The sequence below is a fragment of the Archocentrus centrarchus genome, chromosome 13, assembly GCF_007364275.1.
Source record: "Archocentrus centrarchus isolate MPI-CPG fArcCen1 chromosome 13, fArcCen1, whole genome shotgun sequence".
NCBI classification, from domain to species: Eukaryota; Metazoa; Chordata; class Actinopteri; order Cichliformes; family Cichlidae; genus Archocentrus; species Archocentrus centrarchus.
This window is the reverse complement of record NC_044358.1, coordinates 39,589,689-39,610,323: the sequence shown is the minus strand read 5'-3', so window position 1 is coordinate 39,610,323 and position 20,635 is coordinate 39,589,689. Positions and strand designations below refer to the sequence as shown.

General features: G+C 42.3%; 3 protein-coding genes across 3 annotated transcripts; 1 reads left to right on the top strand and 2 right to left on the bottom strand.

The window, feature by feature from the left end:
* The first annotated feature begins 31 nt into the window (after positions 1-31).
* LOC115790765 (inositol-tetrakisphosphate 1-kinase-like) lies at positions 32-4,887 on the top strand. The gene is made up of 10 exons (XM_030744705.1): positions 32-291; positions 632-656; positions 2,475-2,597; positions 2,758-2,875; positions 2,958-3,059; positions 3,240-3,280; positions 3,393-3,558; positions 3,796-3,863; positions 3,951-4,113; positions 4,188-4,887. Exons 1-10 carry the CDS (start codon positions 137-139, stop codon positions 4,274-4,276), a joined length of 1,050 nt encoding a protein of 349 aa, XP_030600565.1. The 5' UTR covers positions 32-136; the 3' UTR covers positions 4,277-4,887.
* Positions 4,479-10,685, bottom strand: LOC115790764 (vicilin-like seed storage protein At2g18540). The gene is made up of 6 exons (XM_030744704.1): positions 10,517-10,685; positions 8,048-8,088; positions 7,880-7,949; positions 7,701-7,766; positions 6,574-7,601; positions 4,479-6,227 (listed from the first exon to the last, which is right to left on the bottom strand). The coding sequence occupies exons 1-6, from the start codon at positions 10,560-10,562 to the stop codon at positions 6,159-6,161; spliced, it is 1,320 nt and encodes a 439-aa protein (XP_030600564.1). The 5' UTR covers positions 10,563-10,685; the 3' UTR covers positions 4,479-6,158.
* Positions 10,686-11,165: 480 nt separating this feature from the next.
* On the bottom strand, positions 11,166-20,582 carry sars2 (seryl-tRNA synthetase 2, mitochondrial). The gene is made up of 16 exons (XM_030744793.1): positions 20,307-20,582; positions 18,700-18,795; positions 18,476-18,505; positions 18,197-18,337; positions 18,054-18,108; positions 17,893-17,956; positions 17,672-17,777; positions 17,518-17,565; positions 16,771-16,879; positions 16,358-16,403; positions 16,179-16,266; positions 15,915-16,027; positions 14,538-14,631; positions 14,269-14,361; positions 14,105-14,170; positions 11,166-11,537 (listed from the first exon to the last, which is right to left on the bottom strand). The coding sequence occupies exons 1-16, from the start codon at positions 20,580-20,582 to the stop codon at positions 11,397-11,399; spliced, it is 1,566 nt and encodes a 521-aa protein (XP_030600653.1). The 3' UTR covers positions 11,166-11,396.
* Between the last annotated feature and the right edge of the window lie 53 nt (positions 20,583-20,635).

Here is a 20,635-nt window from a genome sequence, read left to right as displayed (position 1 = left end):
AAGTCAAGTGACTGCGCCAGTTGGACTGGCCCTCTCGCTTTTCCCCCGGAGACTCAGACTACCATGATTCATTATTGTCTCGCTATGAGACCGACAGGACCTTGACGCTTGAGAGCAGAAGTTTTACAGGGGAGGGATGAATGGACCGGAGCTCTCCGTTTGTCTGTGCGCTCACTCGGCTACCGGGGTCCCCAACACGCACGGCCGAATGTCAGGACGCAGGGTCGGCTTCTGGTTCAGCGACAAGAAGCGCAGGAGGATGAACCTGGACGCTTTCGTGCAGTTCTGTGCGTAAGTTGACCTTTTAGCTCAGCCAGAAATATTTCTTAGTAGGATTTAGAAATAAACGGGGGCTTAAGGCTCTGTTACAGTGGGGTCCTTAATAGACAGAATAAGGAATATTTTTATTTCAGCACAATACTGATAATCGTAGTTAGAAAGCATGTGAGAATGACTGTTTTACTATTAGAGTATACAATTGTAAAATTCTCAATGAAAAACAATAATTTGTGAGTTTGGATTTATTTTTGGGTTTGTTTGTTTTTTTGTTACATTGAAAGCCTTGATCATTATCAGCCACTTTTAATTAGCCATTACAATAGACTATAAATATTTTAATACTTTCCCACAGGGACCGTGGAGTGGAAGTGGTCGAGGTGAGTGCTTTTCTTGCACTAAATCACTGTGTGTTAAATCTTTTGCATTTACAATGAGGAGCCTGATGAAATGTAATGTTGAAGACTGGCCAGTGTTTTTATCTGCTAAGCACTTGATTTGATAATTACAGTTTAATTAAGATGAGTGTAACAAGCCAGTGCTGTCAGAGTCCGAGGAGTAAGATTTTATAAAATGTTAAAAGCCCAAGAAGGGGGAAATGAAAATATCTAAGTGTATTTAAGAGGTTAAAGCTTTTTGTATGTGAAGGTGGGTGGATGTCTGTACACTCGCTGTGTCATGTACAGATGTCCACAACTTTAGTAGTCAGTGTCACAACCACCTGCAGCCACCTCCTATAATCTGCCTGTAGTGAACTTGTAATTCATTGTACCTGCTCAGATATTTAACTGCATCTACATATCTGTCTACTGCTGCACCCATGTGTAAAACTGCCTGGGTGTGTTTATGGTGATTTAGATTTCAGGGGCAGATATGAGGAAGTGACACTTTTTTTTTTTCTTTGTTGCCTTAAAGATTTCCTGGTGGCCTTAAACAAAAAATGCGAAACAACAATGACAAATTCATCATTCTTGTCAAAACAACTTTATGAACAAAGCCCATAAATATTTCACAGTGCCTCAAACTTTTTGCTTAAATTGTTTTATATACTGTGTGATGACATGCAGTTGACCTTGGTCCTAGAACTCATTGTGACTCACTGTGTTGCAATCTATTGACTGTAGGTGTGTTAGTGGCAAGGCCCAGCTAATGTATATCATTATTAATTAGCTCTATGGTTTAGCTTTAAAAAAACACCCCCATGAAGAAGCCAGCACAGCTGGAGGACTCTCCTCAGCCCTCCTGTTATATGGTGTTCCCCAGAGCTCAATTCTTGGTCCTAAATTTTTTCTTCTTATATGCTTTCATTGGGCCAGTTAAGTCTTAAAGACAATGTTAATTTTCTCTTTCTTTACAATGACACACAACTATATTTTCTGCCATCTGGTAGTGACATAAACATAGCCATGTGATAACTTGTTTTTCTGATATCAAATGCTGGACGTCACAAAACTTCTTGTGGCTTAATAATTCTAAATCTTACATCCCGCCTCAACATAGAAAAAAGTTTTGGAAAGCGATTTTATTACTATTATTATTATTATTATTAGGAACAGAATGGGGATATGATCAGTGCTAACAGTAACACCATTGTTTTTTCCTGCTCATCAGTTGAGAATTTGTCTCAAGAAACCAAGTGAAGATCAAAAGTTATGTCTCTTAATTGCTGCAATGACCAGCTAGACATGCTAAAACAAACTGCCATTTACAACTTTAAGTAAGTGTATTAAACTTTAGAGCCACACAGACGCAGATAGTCTGAGTGTAGAAGTTAACAATATAAGGTCCTGCAGTATAGATTGGATACATCTACATTATGGCATTATGGCTGATCTGGGAAGCTAAGCAGCGTCGGGCATGGTTACGTGGAAGAGAGCCTGGGAATACCAGCTGCAGTAAGCTTAGTGGGCAGGTCATCTGCTAATTGGAAGGTTGGTGGTTTGATACCCAGCTCCTCCAGTCTGCATGTTGTATCTTTGGGCAAGATACTGAACCTCGAGTTGCCCCTGGTGCATGCATTGGAGTGTGTGTGTGTGTGAGCATTATAAGGTATGAATGTGTGTGTGACTGGGTGAATGGGGCTGTAATGGAAAGTGCTTTGAGTGCTCAATTAGAGTAGAAGAGCACTATATAAATACCAGTCCACTGGCATACAGTGTGAAAGTAAATAATTATAGAAACATTTTTTCCTGTTGTAGATTGACCTCACTCAGCCGCTGGGGCCTCAGGGACCCTTCGACATCATCATCCACAAGTTGTCTGATGTCATTGTGGAGGCTGAGCACAATAGCCAATCGCAGCAGCTCCTTGATAACTTTCAGGTAATCCTGCATTGCAAAGGAAAACATCTTTTTTTTTTTGAGTACCCTTTGTATCTGTCTGTATAACCTAGTCTTTTAATCTTGGGTAATCTCAATGATGGTGCCACTGAACATTTTCATTAATGAGCAGTTAGTGACTCTTCTCTCTTTCTCACTGCAGAGTTATGTGTCAGCTCATCCCGACACAATCCTGCTGGACCCCCTGCCTGCCATGACTCAACTATTAGACCGCTTTGCTTCATGCCAGAAAATGAGCCAACTGAACAGTTCACTCCGAGGTGACCTGCAGCTTCATAGCCTAGCGCAGCTTACAGCTTGATTACAGACATTAACAGGTGCCCATTCTGTTTTGTTTGTCAGACTGGCATATCTGCACTCCTCCATACCTAGAGGTCCACAGTGGCAGTGAGCTGTCATCCATTCAGCAGGCTGTGATAACTCAGGGCCTCACCTTTCCTCTCAGTCAGTTCGCTTTTTCTGTCTTCCACTTTTTTACTCTTTACAGGTCTTGGAAGTCATCTAATGCAATTTAAAAAGTATAAAGATTATATTAAACGGATCATTTTAGCAGAACATTGTGCTGAGTGCTATAAAAAATCCAAATACTAACTCACAAACACGTCCTATTCTTCTCACCCCAAGTTTGTAAAACCAGAGTGGCACACGGCTCATATTCCCATGAGGTGAGCTGATTTGGTTTTTCCTTCCTCGCAAAATCTCATTTGGTAACTGTTCATAGCTGTAAAAAAAAAAAATCTTCTCATGCATTTCCATTTCTTAATGTGTGGTCTCCAGATGTGTCTGCTCTTCAGTGCAGCCAGTCTGGCTGATATCCATCCGCCCTGTGTGCTCCAGAGTTTTGTGAACCACGGAGCTGTTTTGTACAAAGTATATGTGGTAGGAGACAAACACTGCTGCGTAGAGAGGCCCTCCATCAAGAACTTTCCCTCTGGTCCTTGTGGTCAGTTTCCACCCCGCCAAGATTTCCTTTGTCTTTCCCTTCTTTTGTTAAACATTTGCTTTTTTTACTCCCCTAATTTGCCCTTACCTTTCTTGCTTTTCTTTTCCTTTCCTTTTGTGTCCCTTCCTTTTAAGCTTTAGCTTCCTGTTTTCTCCACTGCTTTCTCTTTTCTATCTTATGCTACTGTCAATATCCAGTTTTGCTTTGTTTGTAGTTCTGATTTCTCTCTGACTGCAGACAGGAAGACCATCTTCTTCAACAGCCATCAGGTGTCCAAACCGGAGTCGAACTCTGATCTCACATCTGTGAGTAGCATTTCACTGACTTAGATTAGAGCAACAGGTCAAATGCTGTTTAAGTCCACTGTAAAATGCCACCTCTCATATTCTAAGCTGGATGAGCAGATGGTGGCCCTGCCTCCTCCCAGCTCAGACGCCGTGGCCGCCCTGGTCAAGGAGCTCCGAGCTCAGCTCGGCCTTGCCCTGTTTGGTGTGGACGTCATTGTCAACATAAGCACACACACGCTCACCGTCATCGACATCAACATTTTCCCAGGTAGTGCTGGAGCACACAGTGACATACACACAGAAAGACGCTGTCATTTTCTGATGAGCTCTTTTCTCTGCTAGGCTACGAGGGCATGCCTCAGTTTTTCTCCTCTTTGCTCAGCCACATCCAGTCAGTGTTGGACCAACACGCCTCTGCTGGTTCTTCTTAGCCAGCACACACTACAGGTGGTTCCTCTGATGAAACAGCTGGTGTTTGTCACACTAGGAGCTGAGCACGGATTGTTTCATCGAAAGGATAAACAAAACTCGGTCCTGAACTTTATCCCCTGCAGATCACACTAATTATTTTGAAATGCTAATTGTTTTTGCCCTGTTAGGGTAAATACGCACAAAAAAAAAGGTAACCTAAAGTGCTTGAATACACTTTTCTGTTTATTGACAGGTAGCATAGAAGAAGATACAGCAGGCACAAAATACAGCACTCTGATTGGCCAGTAATATTACAAATGACTTTTTCTTATCACTTTTTTCCCTATTGTTTAAAATGTCCTCTATGCCGAGTGTGTCACCTCCCCACAGACATTTCTTTCTTGCTGGTTTGTAAGATACATTTTGTTGAAACATTTTCTATAGAAAAAGAAACTACAGTACATTCATGTTGATTAACCCTTAAGGGAACAAACATCTCCTCTTTGGAATAGACAGTAATGAGCTCTTCAGTGTTGATTAATAATGTGTATTATTACCGTGCTTGCACAAGTTGACTAGCTGCTCCACCAGTGTTCAAATACATAAATGTATTGTAAATCTCAGCTGTGTAGAAAAAAGAGAAATATTTGTGTACAAGTACTACATGATGCACTTTGATTACATATTAAAATACATTAAATAATTCAGTAATTATTGCATTCACATGTGCGCTAGTCTATACTGTGTTATTGCACTAAGTGGGCCTCCAGTAGTAACCCTGTTAATCCTGCACCAAGTGCATATCTGACCAGTGTCCTCTTGGGGGCGGTGTTGCCTCATATTTCCTATGACCTTGGCTTACAGACTACATATCTGATATTTACACAAACGACACGACAGCCATGAAAAACTGGGATGTAACACCACTGAGCGTTTGTCTACATTATCGTCAGTGTTACTGTTACCAAAAGACAACAAATGGCTTTAGTGTTTCCTTTCCTCCTTCCTTCAGCTCCTCCTTGGCTTGTTAAGATAAGAGTGCAAAGCTGGCTGAGAAACCTGAGGTGACACTTTTAGACCTTGTAAGCTGTAAGCACATCACCTCCTTCTGCCACACAATCAACCACGCAAAAGACAAACTTAACGTGTGATGTACGTGCAAGTGTGTGTTTTGCTCGTGTCACCCCGGTTCGTCGCAAACAGTCTGGCTGTAACAGTGCGTGAGCCAAATGAAACAACAATCCTCATTTCTACTGTCATCAAAGAAATGAAGAGGAGATAATGACTTACTCCTGGGTACAAATATCAGTAGTACATACTGTTAACAGTCGGAACAGCAGGGTACACAGAGTTATCAATTATTGCACAAAATATACTGTATATTAAAATACACTAACTACTTATAGTAGGGAAACTGTTTTTTTTTTCCCCCATCAAGAACACGCCATCAAAGATGAAATCTTGAGAGTAAACAAGCTCTGACTGCTAGGACCATTTGTGGCTGGCAATCTGCAATCAAAACTAACATTTGAATGAAAGTGTCGAATGCTTTGCATCTATCACCTGTCCACCGCACACACAGTATTTACAGATAGTCAAGACAGGGATGAACACAAGCTTTCAGATTGTCTGGAAAACTGCATCTCTTTTTGTTCAACACGAAAAACGCATCCAAATGAGGACCAAGAACAGCTTTTTCCAGGCAATCTAAAAGTGGAAATGAACCAACAGTATGTACAGTTTCTACTAATGTCCATTTACAGATTCCTCTGAGTGCTGGAAGGGATTTGAAGGCTGTTAAATGGAAAATGAGTGAGTTGAATGTGTGAATGCAACAAAGGGGCTTTGTCATTCCACTGCATGTGTGTGTGTGTGTTTGTGTATATGTGTGTTATGGGTGTCTTATCCTCTGCGAAGTTCCCTCAGCTCTGCAGCCACTTTGCGCAGCTCTGCTTCAATCTCGAGGAGCTCCTGCAGAAAAATGTGGGAATAAAATGTTGGACAAACGTGAAATTGGTGCATTTGTAAAGAGCAGACATCAAATTCCTCCAAGAGCTGAGAGAAAGCAAATTTTCCAACACTCGCAACCCTGTGTCGCTGTAATAAGGGATTTTCCCCTTAAATTTCCAGTGCTATGGTTAAAGAGATCTCCCTTAAAGCCATTAGCTCATGTCTGTACATGCTTTTAAATTTCAACACTAGATGGATGAGATGAATATAACGTTGCACTTATAGTTATTCTGGTGTAACTACAAAGTAATTACAGTATAATTACACTGTAATCTGCAGTCAAGCCTAAATTTGCCCACTAACTTACTTCTCCTTCATCTTCTTCATCCACTTCTTCACCCTCCTCATTGTCTTCCTCCTCCTCCTGCCCCTCCTCATCCTCTCTGACATATTCATCCTCATCTTCCTCATCCTGCCCATTTTCATCCTCCTCTTCCTCACCCTTGTACCTCTCCCGCTCAAACTGCCGCGTGGCTTCATCGCTCGCTTTCTCCATCATTCTCTTCTGCTGAGGCTCCTTCACCTCCACCACTTCTTCTGCCCTCTTAATGCCATTCTCTGCTTTCTCTTCAGGCTCTTTGCCTCCTTCTTCATCCTCCTTCTTTTCACTATTCTCGTTCTTCTCTTCCCCCACCTTTTCATCTACGCCATCCTCTTTCTTCCTGTCCTGCACCTCCTGCTGATCCTCCTCCTGCACCCGTTTCATCTTTCTGACGAGTTCATCCAGCTCCTCTTGCTTCTCCTTCCTCTCCCTCTCCTGCTCTGGCTTGCTCTTGCTGTCCTGCTCTTTGAGCAGCTCCTTCAACTCCTTCTCCACCTTCTCCTTCTCCACCATTAGCTCCACCTCATTCTTCCTCCTTTCCTCGAGCCTCTGCTGCTCCAAGTCTTCTGCCATTTCTTCCTTCCTTTCTTTGTCCTGCTGCTCCTTCTTCTTTTCCTCCACCTTGTCCTTCTGCTTTGTTCCAGAGCCTTTCTGGATCTCCCTCTCCTTCACGGCCTCATACCTCTTCTTTTTAAGCTCTTTCAGGAGCTCTTTGAGCTCTTCGTCATTTCTCTCTTCCTTGCCTTTCTTGGTGAGTTCTTCGGCAAGCAGCTCCTCAAGCTCCTTGGCTCTTTCCTCTTCATCATCCCTCTCTCTGTCTTCAATGCGTGGCTCCTCCATCTCCTTCTTCTTGGTGTCATCATCCTCTGTCTTGTCTTCTTTCTCTCCCTCTGTTTCTTTTGCAAGGTTGCTCAGATCCCTCTCATCCTCGCCGGTCTCCTCAAAATCGTTCTCATCGTTGGCCAGATTGTCCTCGTATCGGTCCCTCTCATCATCGCGCTCCCTTTCCCTCTCTGCAAAACAAACATACGTTTTTTATTTTGTTTTTGTTTTTTAGCAGTAATGTCTTGAAAAAAGAACATCAAATTGAGCCAGTGTGAATTCATGTGCACCATCGTCAGCCAGTTTCTGCAGCTCCCTGAGAAGACCCTGATGCCTGTGCACCTCATCAAGTTCCTCTGCAAAATATAATGAGACACAAACGAGCCTAATCACTGCTTAATCAAACCATAAACACTAAACACTGTGTGACACTATGTGAACCCTCAAGAACAGATAACTAGTCACCTACCTGCTAGCTGTGGGCCACAATCATGTGGTGACCCATCTTCATTCAGTGTCTCCTGAATAATACATTCAACCTAATGCAACAATACACACACACACACACACACACACACATTTTATGGCTGAATAATTAAAAAGCAGCAGAACAACAGGTGAAATAAAAGATTCTCACCTTTGCATCATTAAGGGGTGAGATTACCGGCCGACTTCCCACTGAAACAAAAAAACACAAACACACAGAGGAACAGGGTGAGACGTGGAGTGTGAGGGAGAACTGGACTAAAATGTATCAACGTAATTTGCAGTTTTCCGACCGTAAAAAGAACTAAAACCTTACATCACAGATGAAGTAATCTGTTTACTTTCCAACTGTTTGTTCTGTGCACGCGTAGGTGGAGCCGTTCCCTTGTTAATGCGAGCACAGTTACCTCTGTAAAGTGACACAGCAAAGAAGCTTAACCCCCCCACCCCCTCGCTGTAGGATGCAGTTGTTCCCAGTAGATTTAGCTCACAGGTAGTTTCCCACCTGGGCTAAATCAGTCACCAATCCCACGCAAGCCAGTATGTCATTAAAGGCACTCTAAGCAGCTCTGCCTTTTCCTCACAGTGATATTATGCATCTAACAAAGATCTGAATGTCAGCGTAGAAGACAATCCATGTTCATCCTGCAGCCTGCGACCTTTTCCTTTATTATTATGCACTGGCTGTGAGGGCTGGCTGAAGCGTGAGATGTGATGCTGTTCAGTTACAGCAGCTTTATTCACTAAATGCCACAGCAAATACAAGAGTTTTTTTTTTTTTTACATAAATAAATGTAAATACTGACAAGTGAGTCTTCTGATCAAATCTGTCACGCAGGGCCCCTTACATTTTTGTTGTTGTTGTTGTTGTTGTTGACTTATGATACCAATGAAGTGTATCTATTAGCATCAATTTTCACATTCCACTCTGTCACAACACCAAAATACTACACAAAATACAAAATGCTGTAATTAGAAAGACTCGTTTAAATGTTTGAGAAGTATTTTTTTTTTGTGCAGTATTAGCTTTAACCACAAAGATCATTTTGTCCATATTAATGCAGATTTTTCAGGTTGTCACAGGCGTTACTGTTATACCTACTGTCCCAATAGACTGCAACAAACCAACTTTGATGTGTGTATATAATAGTTAAAAAATAAAACTAAATTAAACCACGTTTTTTGCAGGTACGTCACATTTTTTGTTAAACAGCGTCTGTTCTTGGCTTTGATTAAAATTATTTTTTCTAAAACCAGTCTGCAGAGAATGACCCACATCTACACAAAACTAACCATAGCTATTACAAAGCAGAGTCACATAACGCTTAACTAGTTTTCATTGGCTTATTTATTCAAACCATCAGCAATTCACTTTGATTGTGTCTCAACTATCAACTAAACACAGAGGGCTTTGTTTGGAAAACACTGACTTAATCAAAAATGACTTCATGTATTTACAAACAAACATTACAAAAAAATAAAACTAATTTTTAAAAAATGAATAAAGACAATGAGTTATGGCTTTTATCTTGGCTCTGTGGGATGTCAGCTCACAGCCCGATCAGTGCAGGATCAATACAGGACCAGCTGATAGCGCTGAAGCCCCCCCTCAGACACGTGAGCTGCCCACTGTCTGCATGTCCATGTGATGTGTGTGTAAGCTGGGACACCCCAGCGCCATAATTAACACCGGGATCTGGCTTTATCCGCTCAGAAAAAAAAAAAAAAAAAAAATCACGTGTCCGAGTCAAATTACTGGAGCCAAAAAAGCCCCAAAATGTCTCTCAGAGTCAAGAATATGCGCATTTATTATGGGGCTTGAAGGATGCGCAATATGGAGTCTTGGCATTGACAGATGTCGAGCCGCAGTGGCATTCACGGGTATCTTATATACAGTTTAATGTAATAATACTAGATTTGGTTGTATTGTGTTAGGGTGGGGTTATTGCCCTCACACTGCGACACAACTTGCACCCAGTCTGTAGTATCCTCCATAGGTTACTGACAGTGCTGCGCACCCTGCAGCCTGGCATTACCGTGCGTGTGTTTGTGTGTGTGTGTGTGAGGCACACTCCCCCCTGGTTCTCACACTCAGCAGGCGGTCTGTTATAATTGATTACGCCGGCTTTCACAGCGGCTCGCACACGTGCGCTGTTCCGCTCCCCTGCGCCGAGTTTTGCGTTTACGTTTGGATTTCTAGCGGCCAAGCCGGGAGTCCCTGAATAGTAAAACACTCTTCTGTGTATAAAAATGTCTCCACCTGCCAGAAGCAGCACGGTCCGGCTGGCAGCCAGACAGAAAGGTGGGCGCACAGCAAATTATGTAACAAGGCTCCCGTTTAGCCTATTAGTCTTAAACCCCTGCGGATTTCGCCATTAGGTTTGCGCAAACCTTCAGTCTGCGCCATAAAGTAGCGTTATAACGCATCTATTGTGTATCTTTCTGCCATAAAGCCGGCTTCATGACGGTTAAAAAAATAAAAAAATTAAGCTGAGGTAGTAGTGTGTAAAGAACTGGGTCGTCTCCGGTATGTAGCCTGCCAATTTCTGCCGCCACTTCACAGTTAAAGCTCCCCGCATGCACACAATGTGTGTGTTTAATGAATGCGATGAAGGCTTACCTCCGACTGCAGCCCAGAGAAACACCGCGATTACCAGAATTCCCATAGGATCCGGAGAGTGAGGCTCCTGCTGGAGATAACCTTCAAATAACGGGCTGGATCTTCCTCACACACTCGCCGAGCCGCGGAGCGCAGTCCTGTGCCCGCCTGCGTGTGAGTGTGTGCGTGCGTGTGTGTGTGTGTGTGTGTGTGGTGTCAGGTGACCGATTAAAGCCCAGACCGGTGCCACGGAATCAAGTTGACGTACTGAACATTAAATCTGATAATAGTTCGGGTATACAGGCGTCCTTAGAGCCAAGTGAAATTAAATTTACTTAAACTGCGCTGCTTAAATTCCAGCCAATGAGCTCTTCAAGGATATTATTAGGATAATAATTTGATTGGAGGCTCCCCGTAGGCACCATCACCTCCTCTCGCGGCTTCTGCTGCTTAATTATTTTTGCAGATCACTTTGAAACAGTTGGTAATTTAACGCACATTAGCAGGTCTTTATGTCGCCTTTGGGAATAACATCCAAAAACATCCAATCATAAGCTTCCCCTACAAAGACATGTCTTTTTTGTTTGTTTTTTTTACTCAGCCATACATGAGACAGACATTTTTATTGTTTTTTTTTTTTTTTTATTGTTGCTCCTCTAATTACCCCGACAAAAGATACCCATGCTTCCATTCATTATTTCACTGCATTAGACAAAGAAATGAATCTATTTACAGTGGTCATCTTTCAAAAGCAGTGACACTCAATTCACAAAGTTGTTTTTAATTTCATTTGGGGACACCGTGGATCAACTAACCCACTTGTCTTTTGAACATAAACTACTTTGCACATTGGGTGTATGTAGACGATGGCTTCTGTTTAAGCACTCAACTTGGATTCTTGTCATCGAGTTTTAGGAACTGGCCTTGGCGGCGGATAGCGCTGGTTGGGTCCGATGTATTTCAGCGGAGAGTATTTTGGCTTCTCAATCACTTCCAGACCCAGGTAAGACTGTAGGGCTTGGGGGACACGCACCGTTCCCTCCTGGTGGGAGAAGACAATAATAATGGTTTCAAAACCTCTTGAACACATATAATGAGGAAAAAAAAGCAGACTTTATACAGTCCTGTGAAAAACTAAGTACACACTACTGCTTCCATAGGATTTAAGAGGCTAAGAAACAGCCAGGTGCTGCCAATGAAATGCACTTGATTAATTGATTGTTAGCAAGTGTGGGGACCTTTTAAAAAGCATGTTTTTGTCAGTTTACTAATCTGGAGCATTCAGGTGTGTATTTACACAAGGCCACACTTCCCAGGAGTGGACGTCCCAGCAAATTCCAAACACAGCAAATCAGCACAAATACCAACTGTCAGCACGACGGTGGAGGGGTGATGATTTGGGCACCTTGCAATCACTGAGCCAACCATGAACTCCACTGTACGCTCAAGTATTCTAGAGTCAGATGTGAGGCCATCTGTCCAACAGCTAAAGCTTGGCTGCAACTGGGTCATGCAGCAGAACAATGATTGCAAATACAGCAGCAAATCTACAACAGAATGGCTCGAAAAGAAAAGAATCAAGATGTCGCAGCGGCCCAGTCAAAGTCCAGACCTCAACATGCAAACTTGGACGAACTGAAAAAACTGCATATAGAAAGTGGAACAAGATTCATGCACAATAACGTGAGAGACTGACCAAGGGGTGTACTAATTGTGGCACAATGGAGCAGTGGTTAGCACTGTCGCCTCACAACAAGATGTTTCCTAGTTTGAACCTCCTGGTTAGCTGAAGTCTTTAAGTTTCTATGTCCTCTCTTTGCCTTTATGGGTTTCCTCCCAGTCTTGTTAGGATAACTGGATCTAAAAGTTTCCATAGGTGACAGCATGTGGTTGTCTGTCTCTCTGTGTTGGCCTTGTGTTGGACTAGCACCCTGTCAAGGCCTTCCACCATGAAGATGGTACTGGCTCCAGCCCCTCCAGCAGGCAAGAAAGTTGATGGATAGGATCAGTGGGCCATTACTGTGCAAAATAATAGTCAAAATGTCAAGGTAATCCATTAAATATTTATCCTTATGCCATCCTTGCATTTGCTACTGCTCTGTACAATGTAAACCAGTTTTGCAGTAGTCGGTAGGAAGTGCCGTGTTCACTTTCTATTATTATTTCAGCAGCTATAATGAAACCCATTATCACCCATATCATGTATCCCATAGCTGCATGAAGCCCTCAACCAGCCCACAAAAACTCAGCAAAAATGTTGCTCAGCTATCGAACCAGCCAGCAAGCAAAACAAAGTATTCTGATAACATAAAGCCAACTTAGAGCAAAGCCTGAATATGTCAGCTTCTAGCAGTATGACACATAAAAAAAAATTCCTGGTGTAAAACCAAAATAACTGACCTGGAATTTAATCCTTGCATAGAAACAGAGAGAGTATAAAAGATGGCCGTAGCCTCCAGGTCTGAGAAGTGAAGCCAGTGTGGAAGTGTTTCTTTTTAGTGGCCAGCAGGTGGCAACTGGTTGCAAAAAGACTTGTGGTTGTGTAAGAGTTGATGGGGAAACGGGCCTGAGCTTCTTTGCTTCGTTGCCATACATTTCACTCATGATGGGCTCAATCACAAGTTTTAATATACATGGTCAATTTTAGAGTCAGAAACCAGGATTTATCTGGGGATTGTTCAATGGCTAACAACTTGTGACAGACAGTTGTTAGCCAATGAATAGGCAGTGCCCTCAGGTTCACAGTCAGATCTGCCCCTTACTCATCACTTCTGTTTGAAAACACCAAGATGGGGAAGGTAACGATGGTGAAAATGCTCAACTCCAGCATCGCAATGGGAATTTGGAAATCAGTGGGTCATGTCAAAGATGTTATGTCCATCTTTTATATACAGTCTAGTGTCTGAACATGACAACTCAGCGGGTTTCAAAAAAAAATGAAAAGTTCACCTGTACCATTCAACCTCAACTCCTGGCATGAAACTGGCTACAATAAAAAGTCCAAAATTTGTAAAAAAAACAAAGTTTCTATGCAAATCCCATGACTCAGTCAGCTGTTTCCTCTGCTGCGTAGCTGAACGGGTCTTTCTAGTTCGGGAGCTTTCTGCTTCCATTCCTTGTCTGTGGCTCTGTACGCTGATTCAGAATTACAAAACAAATGATATATTCTCTGCAAACAGAAATTGTGGCAAATGGATTCACAGGCTTTTCTTTACACTCAGTAAAGAAGTTGTCTTTCTCCCAGCAGCCTCTATTGTGGGCTTTCAGCATCAACTTCCCTTTGTTGTACCACTGTGGCGTGTGCATGGGGCACGCGTCACTGCACACAGCAGCTATAACTAGGTCGACTAAAATTTATTTAGAACCTCACGTGACGTACGAAGGGCTGGAATAAACGATTGGGAGGGTGGGATTCGAGCCTGACAGAAGTGATTTTTAGAAGTATACTGTGAATGAAACCAGTCACAGTGTGAGTGTGTCTGTGTCTGTGTGTGTGTGTGGGGGGGCTATCTTTCATAATAATGTCTGACATTTTTCATATCTCAAACATGCATTTTTTTTTTTATATGTAGAAAAACACAACATGAGATTAGACTGCTGGTGTCTTACTTTGGTCTGGTGAGTCTCCAGGATGGCGATTACAGTTCGAGGGATAGCACAAGCTGTAGCGTTCACCTACGATGAAGAAGGAAAACATACATTATAGAGGTATTTATATATATATCTATAAGCAGCAGGAATACACAGCAGTGCTGCATCATCCGCAGTCTTACTGTGTGGGCGTACTGCAGGCTGCCGTCCTCTCTCTCATACAGGATGTTCAGGCGTCTGCTCTGGTAGTCTGTACAGTTGGACCCACTGGAAATCTGATATATAGATGATGTAAAATGAACAACAATTATATAAAGTAGTCGTGAATTTTATCTATACAGGGGCATGAGTCCTTAATAACTGTTCAAACTGAAAGCTTCTTGATTATAAATGAAACTGAGGTAACTGGAGGTAAGCAGGTAAATGGGTAATAGTTATATAACAGGCTGACCTCTCCGTAGCTGTTTCTCCCAGGCATCCAGGCTTCAATGTCATACTTTCTGTGTGCTGGAGGACCAAGTTCCTCTGTCGGCATGTCTAGCACTCTGAGGAAGAAAATACTCACACATAAGGGTTGGATCTCAAAACATAACTGGGGGCTGTGTAAAACTGAAAATGAGGTTTCAGACATTAGTCAGACATTAGGGTGATTCAAGCTTTAAATCTACTTTTTTTCTGTTTAAATTAAAATTCAAAACAAAACAGAGCTCAACTAAAACCACCACCTCATGGCTACATGACCTCGTCAGCCTGTCACGCAGCAATTTAGTAGCATTTCCCCTCCAGATTTGATCTCCTGGATATAAAGTGTCATCATCATTTTATCCTTGTTTATTAAAAGTACTGCATTAACTGTTTAGGAATTAGAACCACTTTTATTAATTAGACAAACTAACATAATTTTCAATATAAGGAATGTTTTTAATACTTGGATGAAGTACTAAAAACAATAACTGCCTGAAGTCTCGGACATTGACATCACCAAATCCTGTGTTTCCTCCTTGAGATGTTCTGCTAGGCCTTTAATAACTGAAATGCTGTCTTGGCTTGAGATCAGGTGACTGACTTGGCCATTGAAGAACATCCCATTTCTTTGCCTTGAGAAACTCCTGGGTTGCTCTTGCAGTATGCTTTGGGTCATTATTCATTTGCACTGTGAACCACTGTCCAGTCAGTTTTGCAGCATTTGTCTGAGCGGAGGCTACAGCCCTGCACACTTCACAATTCATCCTGTCACTTCTATCAGCAGTCACATCACCTGTAAACACTAGTGGCCTGGTTCCACTGGCACAACATTGCCTCCATCATGTGTGACAGATGATGTGGTATGCTTCTGATCTTGAGCTGCTGCTCTCCTTCTCCATACTTTTCCCTTCCCATCATTCTGGTACAAATTCATCTTGGTTTCATGTATCTACAGAGGCTTTTTTTTTTCCTTTTTTCAGAACTGTGCAGGCTCTTTTAGATGTTTTCTAACATTCCTTGTTTTTAAGAATGTGCCAGCTTCTGATGTTTTTTCAGCCAAACATCATGTCACAGGAGTAATATTTCCTCTCTTATTTTGTCATCATCAGCTGCAGCTGCTGTTATTTAAGTGTTTTTTTTTTCTGGCAACACCAACAGCTTCTGATACTTTCCTAAATACAAGAACCAGTATTATTATTTAAGGGAAAACAGAGGGAAGAACATCACAATTTCGCATTTCAGGCTTTTTTTCCGCACTGTGCAAAACTACAGCGCAGTCCGAGCTGACTGGATGTAAACAGAAAAGAAGGCAGCTGCAGAGATTGTGTGACTGTGTGGGATTTTTGTGTGTGTGTGTACTGACCTGTAGTGCAGTTCCAGTGCAGAAAACATCTCTTTTTGTAAATTGACAAACTCCTCCAGCAGCTGCGAGCTTTCTTCTCCTGTCTCATCTGCTGTCACTCCAAACATCTCCACCTGCACACACACAGACACATTAAATCAGAGGGAGGAATTATTTATATTATTCAAAACAAGCAGCCACACACAGAAATGACCATTTACACGATTCACTGTGTTGTCTGTGTGCAACAAATATACGTATTAAACCTCCTGTGTGTCTTTTGACCTTATTGAAGTGATGAACTCTGTAGAGCCCCCACGTCTCTCTGCCCGTGTCCGTCTCTGCTCTGTAGCAGGTGCTGCTGCACACTGTCCTGCACAAAGACATAACAGCTCATGTCAGCTGTAATTATGTCAACATAGCACTCCATATTTTGCAAACTAAGAAGCAGGGGTGCTCCTAACCTGATGGGCAGGTCCTTCCAGTTCACTGCATGATCCATAAAATAGCCTGAGGAAGAGAGTCACAAATGGATGCATCCAGTTTACATATCACGCCTCCTCAGATTAAAAGAGACACAACCAAGCTTGCTGAGATCCACTAGATGGGATTACAAACAACCATGAGAGCTTTTCTTTACTGAAGCAGGACTACTGATATGTTGGTAGACAGCAAGACCCATCACATCTCACTTCAGCAAGTGATTGAATGCAGGAGTGTTGTTGGGACTAAACAGACTATCACTTCTTTTAGTTACTACACTCAATAAAAAAAAAAAGAAAAGTAGTTTCAAAACAATACAATACACTGTTATCGTACTGATAAGCAACCACAGTGGTAATCTCAAACTGTGAGGAAAAGGACACAGGAGCTTTACCTGCCACCCCAACCTCTCCGGTTCCAGCCAGGTTGATGTCTGGGAAACGTGCAGGGTCCAGTGAGTAGACTTGAGAGCTATGGGCATTGGGCTGCATCCCGCAACCCTCCTTGAGGTGGCCAAAACAGAGAGGGGAGTAAGATTAACTGCGGCTGCATCCAATTACTTCAATTATAATAAATATATAATAGCAAAATGTTTACATTCAAGCAGCGACCTCAAAGACTAAAAAAAATGAGGCCAATGCAGATGCAGATGTGCAGTGCAGTTCCTCAAGTGGCCACTTGAGGCAGGCACCAAAAGTGAATCAATCCCCAATGACAAGTTAATAGTTAATTACAAATATTATGACAACTGTACAAGGTGATTTATTTGTTTTATCTATCTATCTATCTATCTATCTATCTATCTATCTATCTATCTATCTATCTATCTATCTATCTATCTATCTATCTATCTATCTATCTATCTATATATATATAAACTCAGTTGTTTACATTTTATTAAGGCTTAAAGTTAGAGGCATGTCCACTTTGAGTGACAGGCGAGTATTAACTCAGCAGCTAAACTGAACTCCTCAACCGTGTCTGTATCTGGCAGCAAACCACAAGGTAAAATTAAAGTTTTAAATTGAGGCTTCAAGACGGGTCTTCACAGTTTAGTGAGCGATGTCTTGATGGCTCAGTCCATCATTTATGTACAGTGTATGATAAAATTCTTTTATTGTGACAGAGTTTTGCAACTCACAAACACGGCGCCCTTCAGCATGTCAGGAACAACCATGGGAATGAAGCCCTGCAGGACACAAAAGGATAACCCATGTTTGGTATGTCTAGATATTAATAATACAAATTACACACACTAATTATCCATATTATCACATTTCCACACACGTGCATACCCGTCGCTGTAGTGTGTCAAGGGCAAAGTTCTGGAGTGCAGTTTGAAGTCTGGCCCCTGCGCCTCGAAGATAGTACGACCTGTGGCCTGAGACATGAGCTAGATGCCTGCAGCAGAGAACCGAGGATATGTAAATAACCCGATTCATGTCAATTAAAGTAGCCTATACTGTATATTAGACAGTGTTGTACAGTAAGAAACAACAACCAGAGTCATCCTCACCTTTGCCTGATGAGTCCTAACTCCTCCCCCAGCTCTACATGGCCTTTGGGTTTGAAGTCAAACACTACACCACAGACACACACTGCTGCATTAGCATCTTTAAAAATATTAGATAGACCATATAAAGTTTATTAATTGGCACTTTGTATCTCATTATTCACCTGGTTTCTTTCCCACAAGTTCCACCACCCTCGCCTGGCTCTCATCTCCTACTGGCTGAAAAAGGAAACTGACTTGAGCTTCACAGTAAATCTCTCCCAAGCACCTCAGGACAAAGAAGTGTGAGTGCACAGTGCATACTCACCACATCAGGGTGTGTAGTGTTGGGCAGCCTGAGTGCCCGGCCATAGTGTTCCTCATCCAGCTCGGTCTCTTTGTTGCAGAGATAACTGAGTCTGTTGCGGATCTCTCGGCCCTTCTGCAGAGCTTGGGTGTACTCTGGAAGCTAAAGGATAAACAACGAGGACTCAGAGGTGGCCCCCCACATGTGATTTGTTGCAGATCAAACACAGGCGAGTGAGCGGATTAATTGACTTTATAACAAAGTAACACAAAAGACATGAGGTTCTGAAGTTAAGCTTACATTGGCGAGGGCTTTCTTGTCCTCCTTCATCTGTGAGGAAAAGATCATTTAGGTCATAAAAACAGAGGCAGCTCTACACTCTGACAATTTGTAACAATGCAAAAAAAAATTAAATAAAATAAATCAATCAAAGCAAAGTATTTGATGAAGCAAACCTCGACAGAAAAGGCTGTTACTTCTGAGTGCAGTGTTAAGTACTTTGAGCAATAATAACCATTTCTCACCACTAGTGCTCTGACTATGTCACTGACACGCCTCTTCTCCTCCTCCAGCTCAGAGATTTCCATCCTTACTGCCTGGAGCTCCTGCCACACACATACCTACAACGCAGACACACACACACACACACACACACAATCAACATGATCAAACGAAAAACCCAGTACATTACACAACAGTGTATTAATCAGGTGTATATATGTAAAAACACTGGGAACTACAGAGTCATATTTAACACAGTGGATCTTAAAACAGCTGTTAATGGCTTGTTCTTGTTTTCCAGATGATTTCCATGATAAGATATTGCACTTATAGCCAGAAGTATTCAAACCAAATACATCACTTTTTATTATAGCAAGTAAAAAACTTTGAGTTTTAATGTAAGTCAGCATAACTAGACTTTTTTTTTCAACTTTTAGATCTGGGCTAGACTTGTTTCTCTGATTTTTACCTTCTGGTGTTACAGCTGAAGTTAAAAATGAATGCACCCCCCTCACATTCAAACATGTATTTTAGTTATTTACTTCATTTGGATGTTTGTTTTTAATACTTGGTGTGCTGAATGGTTTAGAGTACACCTACAGTTTGACACCAGAAGATTCATATGTAGAGAAAAAAAATACCTGTGTTCACCCTAAATCTTTACACACATACACTATATTGCCAAAATATTCACTCGTTTGCCTTCACACACACACATGAACTTGAGTGTCATCCTATTCTTAATCTATAGGGTTTAATATGATGTTGGCCCATCCTTTGCACCTATAAGAGCTTCAACTCTTCTGGGAAGGCTTTCCACAAGGTTTAGGAGTGTGTTCATGGGAATTTTTGACCATTCGTTAAGAAGCCCCTTTGTGAGGTCAGAAGAGAATGCCTGACTCACAGTTGCCGCTCTAATTAAAGGTGTTCCATCAGGTTGGTCAGGACTCTGTGCAGGCCAGTCAAGTTCTTCCATGCCCAACTTTCATCAATGTCTTTATGGACATTGCTTTGTGCACTGATGCGCAATCATGTTGGAACAGGAAGGGGCCAACAGTTTGGGGATGTATAGTGATGTATAGTCTAGAGTCCATTGGCGGCATGCTTTACACCACTCTGTCCAACACTTTGCTTTGCACCTTGTGATGTAAGGCTTGGATGCAGCTGCTCGGCCATGAAATTGTGAGACTATGGAATATTTAGTGGCCAGGAAATTTCATGACTGGACTTGTTGCACGGGTGGTATTCTATCACGGTACCACGCTGGAATTCACTGAGCTCCTGAGAGCGACCCATTCTTTCACAAATGTTTGAAGAAGCAGTCTGCATGCCTAGGTGCTTGATTTTATACATCTGTGGCCATGGAAGTGATTGGAACACCTGGATTCGATGATTTGGATGAGTGAGTGAATAATTTTGCCAATGGGATTGTGTGACATCACAAGTCTGGAGCCAATCAAGTTTCAGCTGCATTTTAAGCTACTGCATGGGATGACTTCTTGTAAAGACAGACTTTTCAGTCACGTGGTAGACACCCGGATAAACTCCAGTAAACTATTTCTGGCACAAGACAAAATGATCGTGGTTTAATGCCAATAACAGTACTTAATTAGTAACTAAAAAGCCTTACAATTTTCCTGACATCGTCCCCTCGCAGGTCACCTTTCCTGCTCTCTACATTAGCTATGACTTTGTCGGTCTCCTCACACACGGCTCTCATGTCCAGCTCAGGCTTGTCACTGTAGCCATCGCGGACATGCTCGTACAAACGGCTCCGAGCTCCATGCGAAAAGCGATGCGGGACGAAGATGCTTATCCTATCCCCTGAACACTGTCTGGCTACCGGCTTTAGCACAGTCGCTGCAAAACCCCCAACTCTAGCGACCATGCCGATGCAGGCCGCCATGTTTATCTAGTAGCTGAGGTTGCGTTCACAGGGTATAGGAAGAATTGTTACCA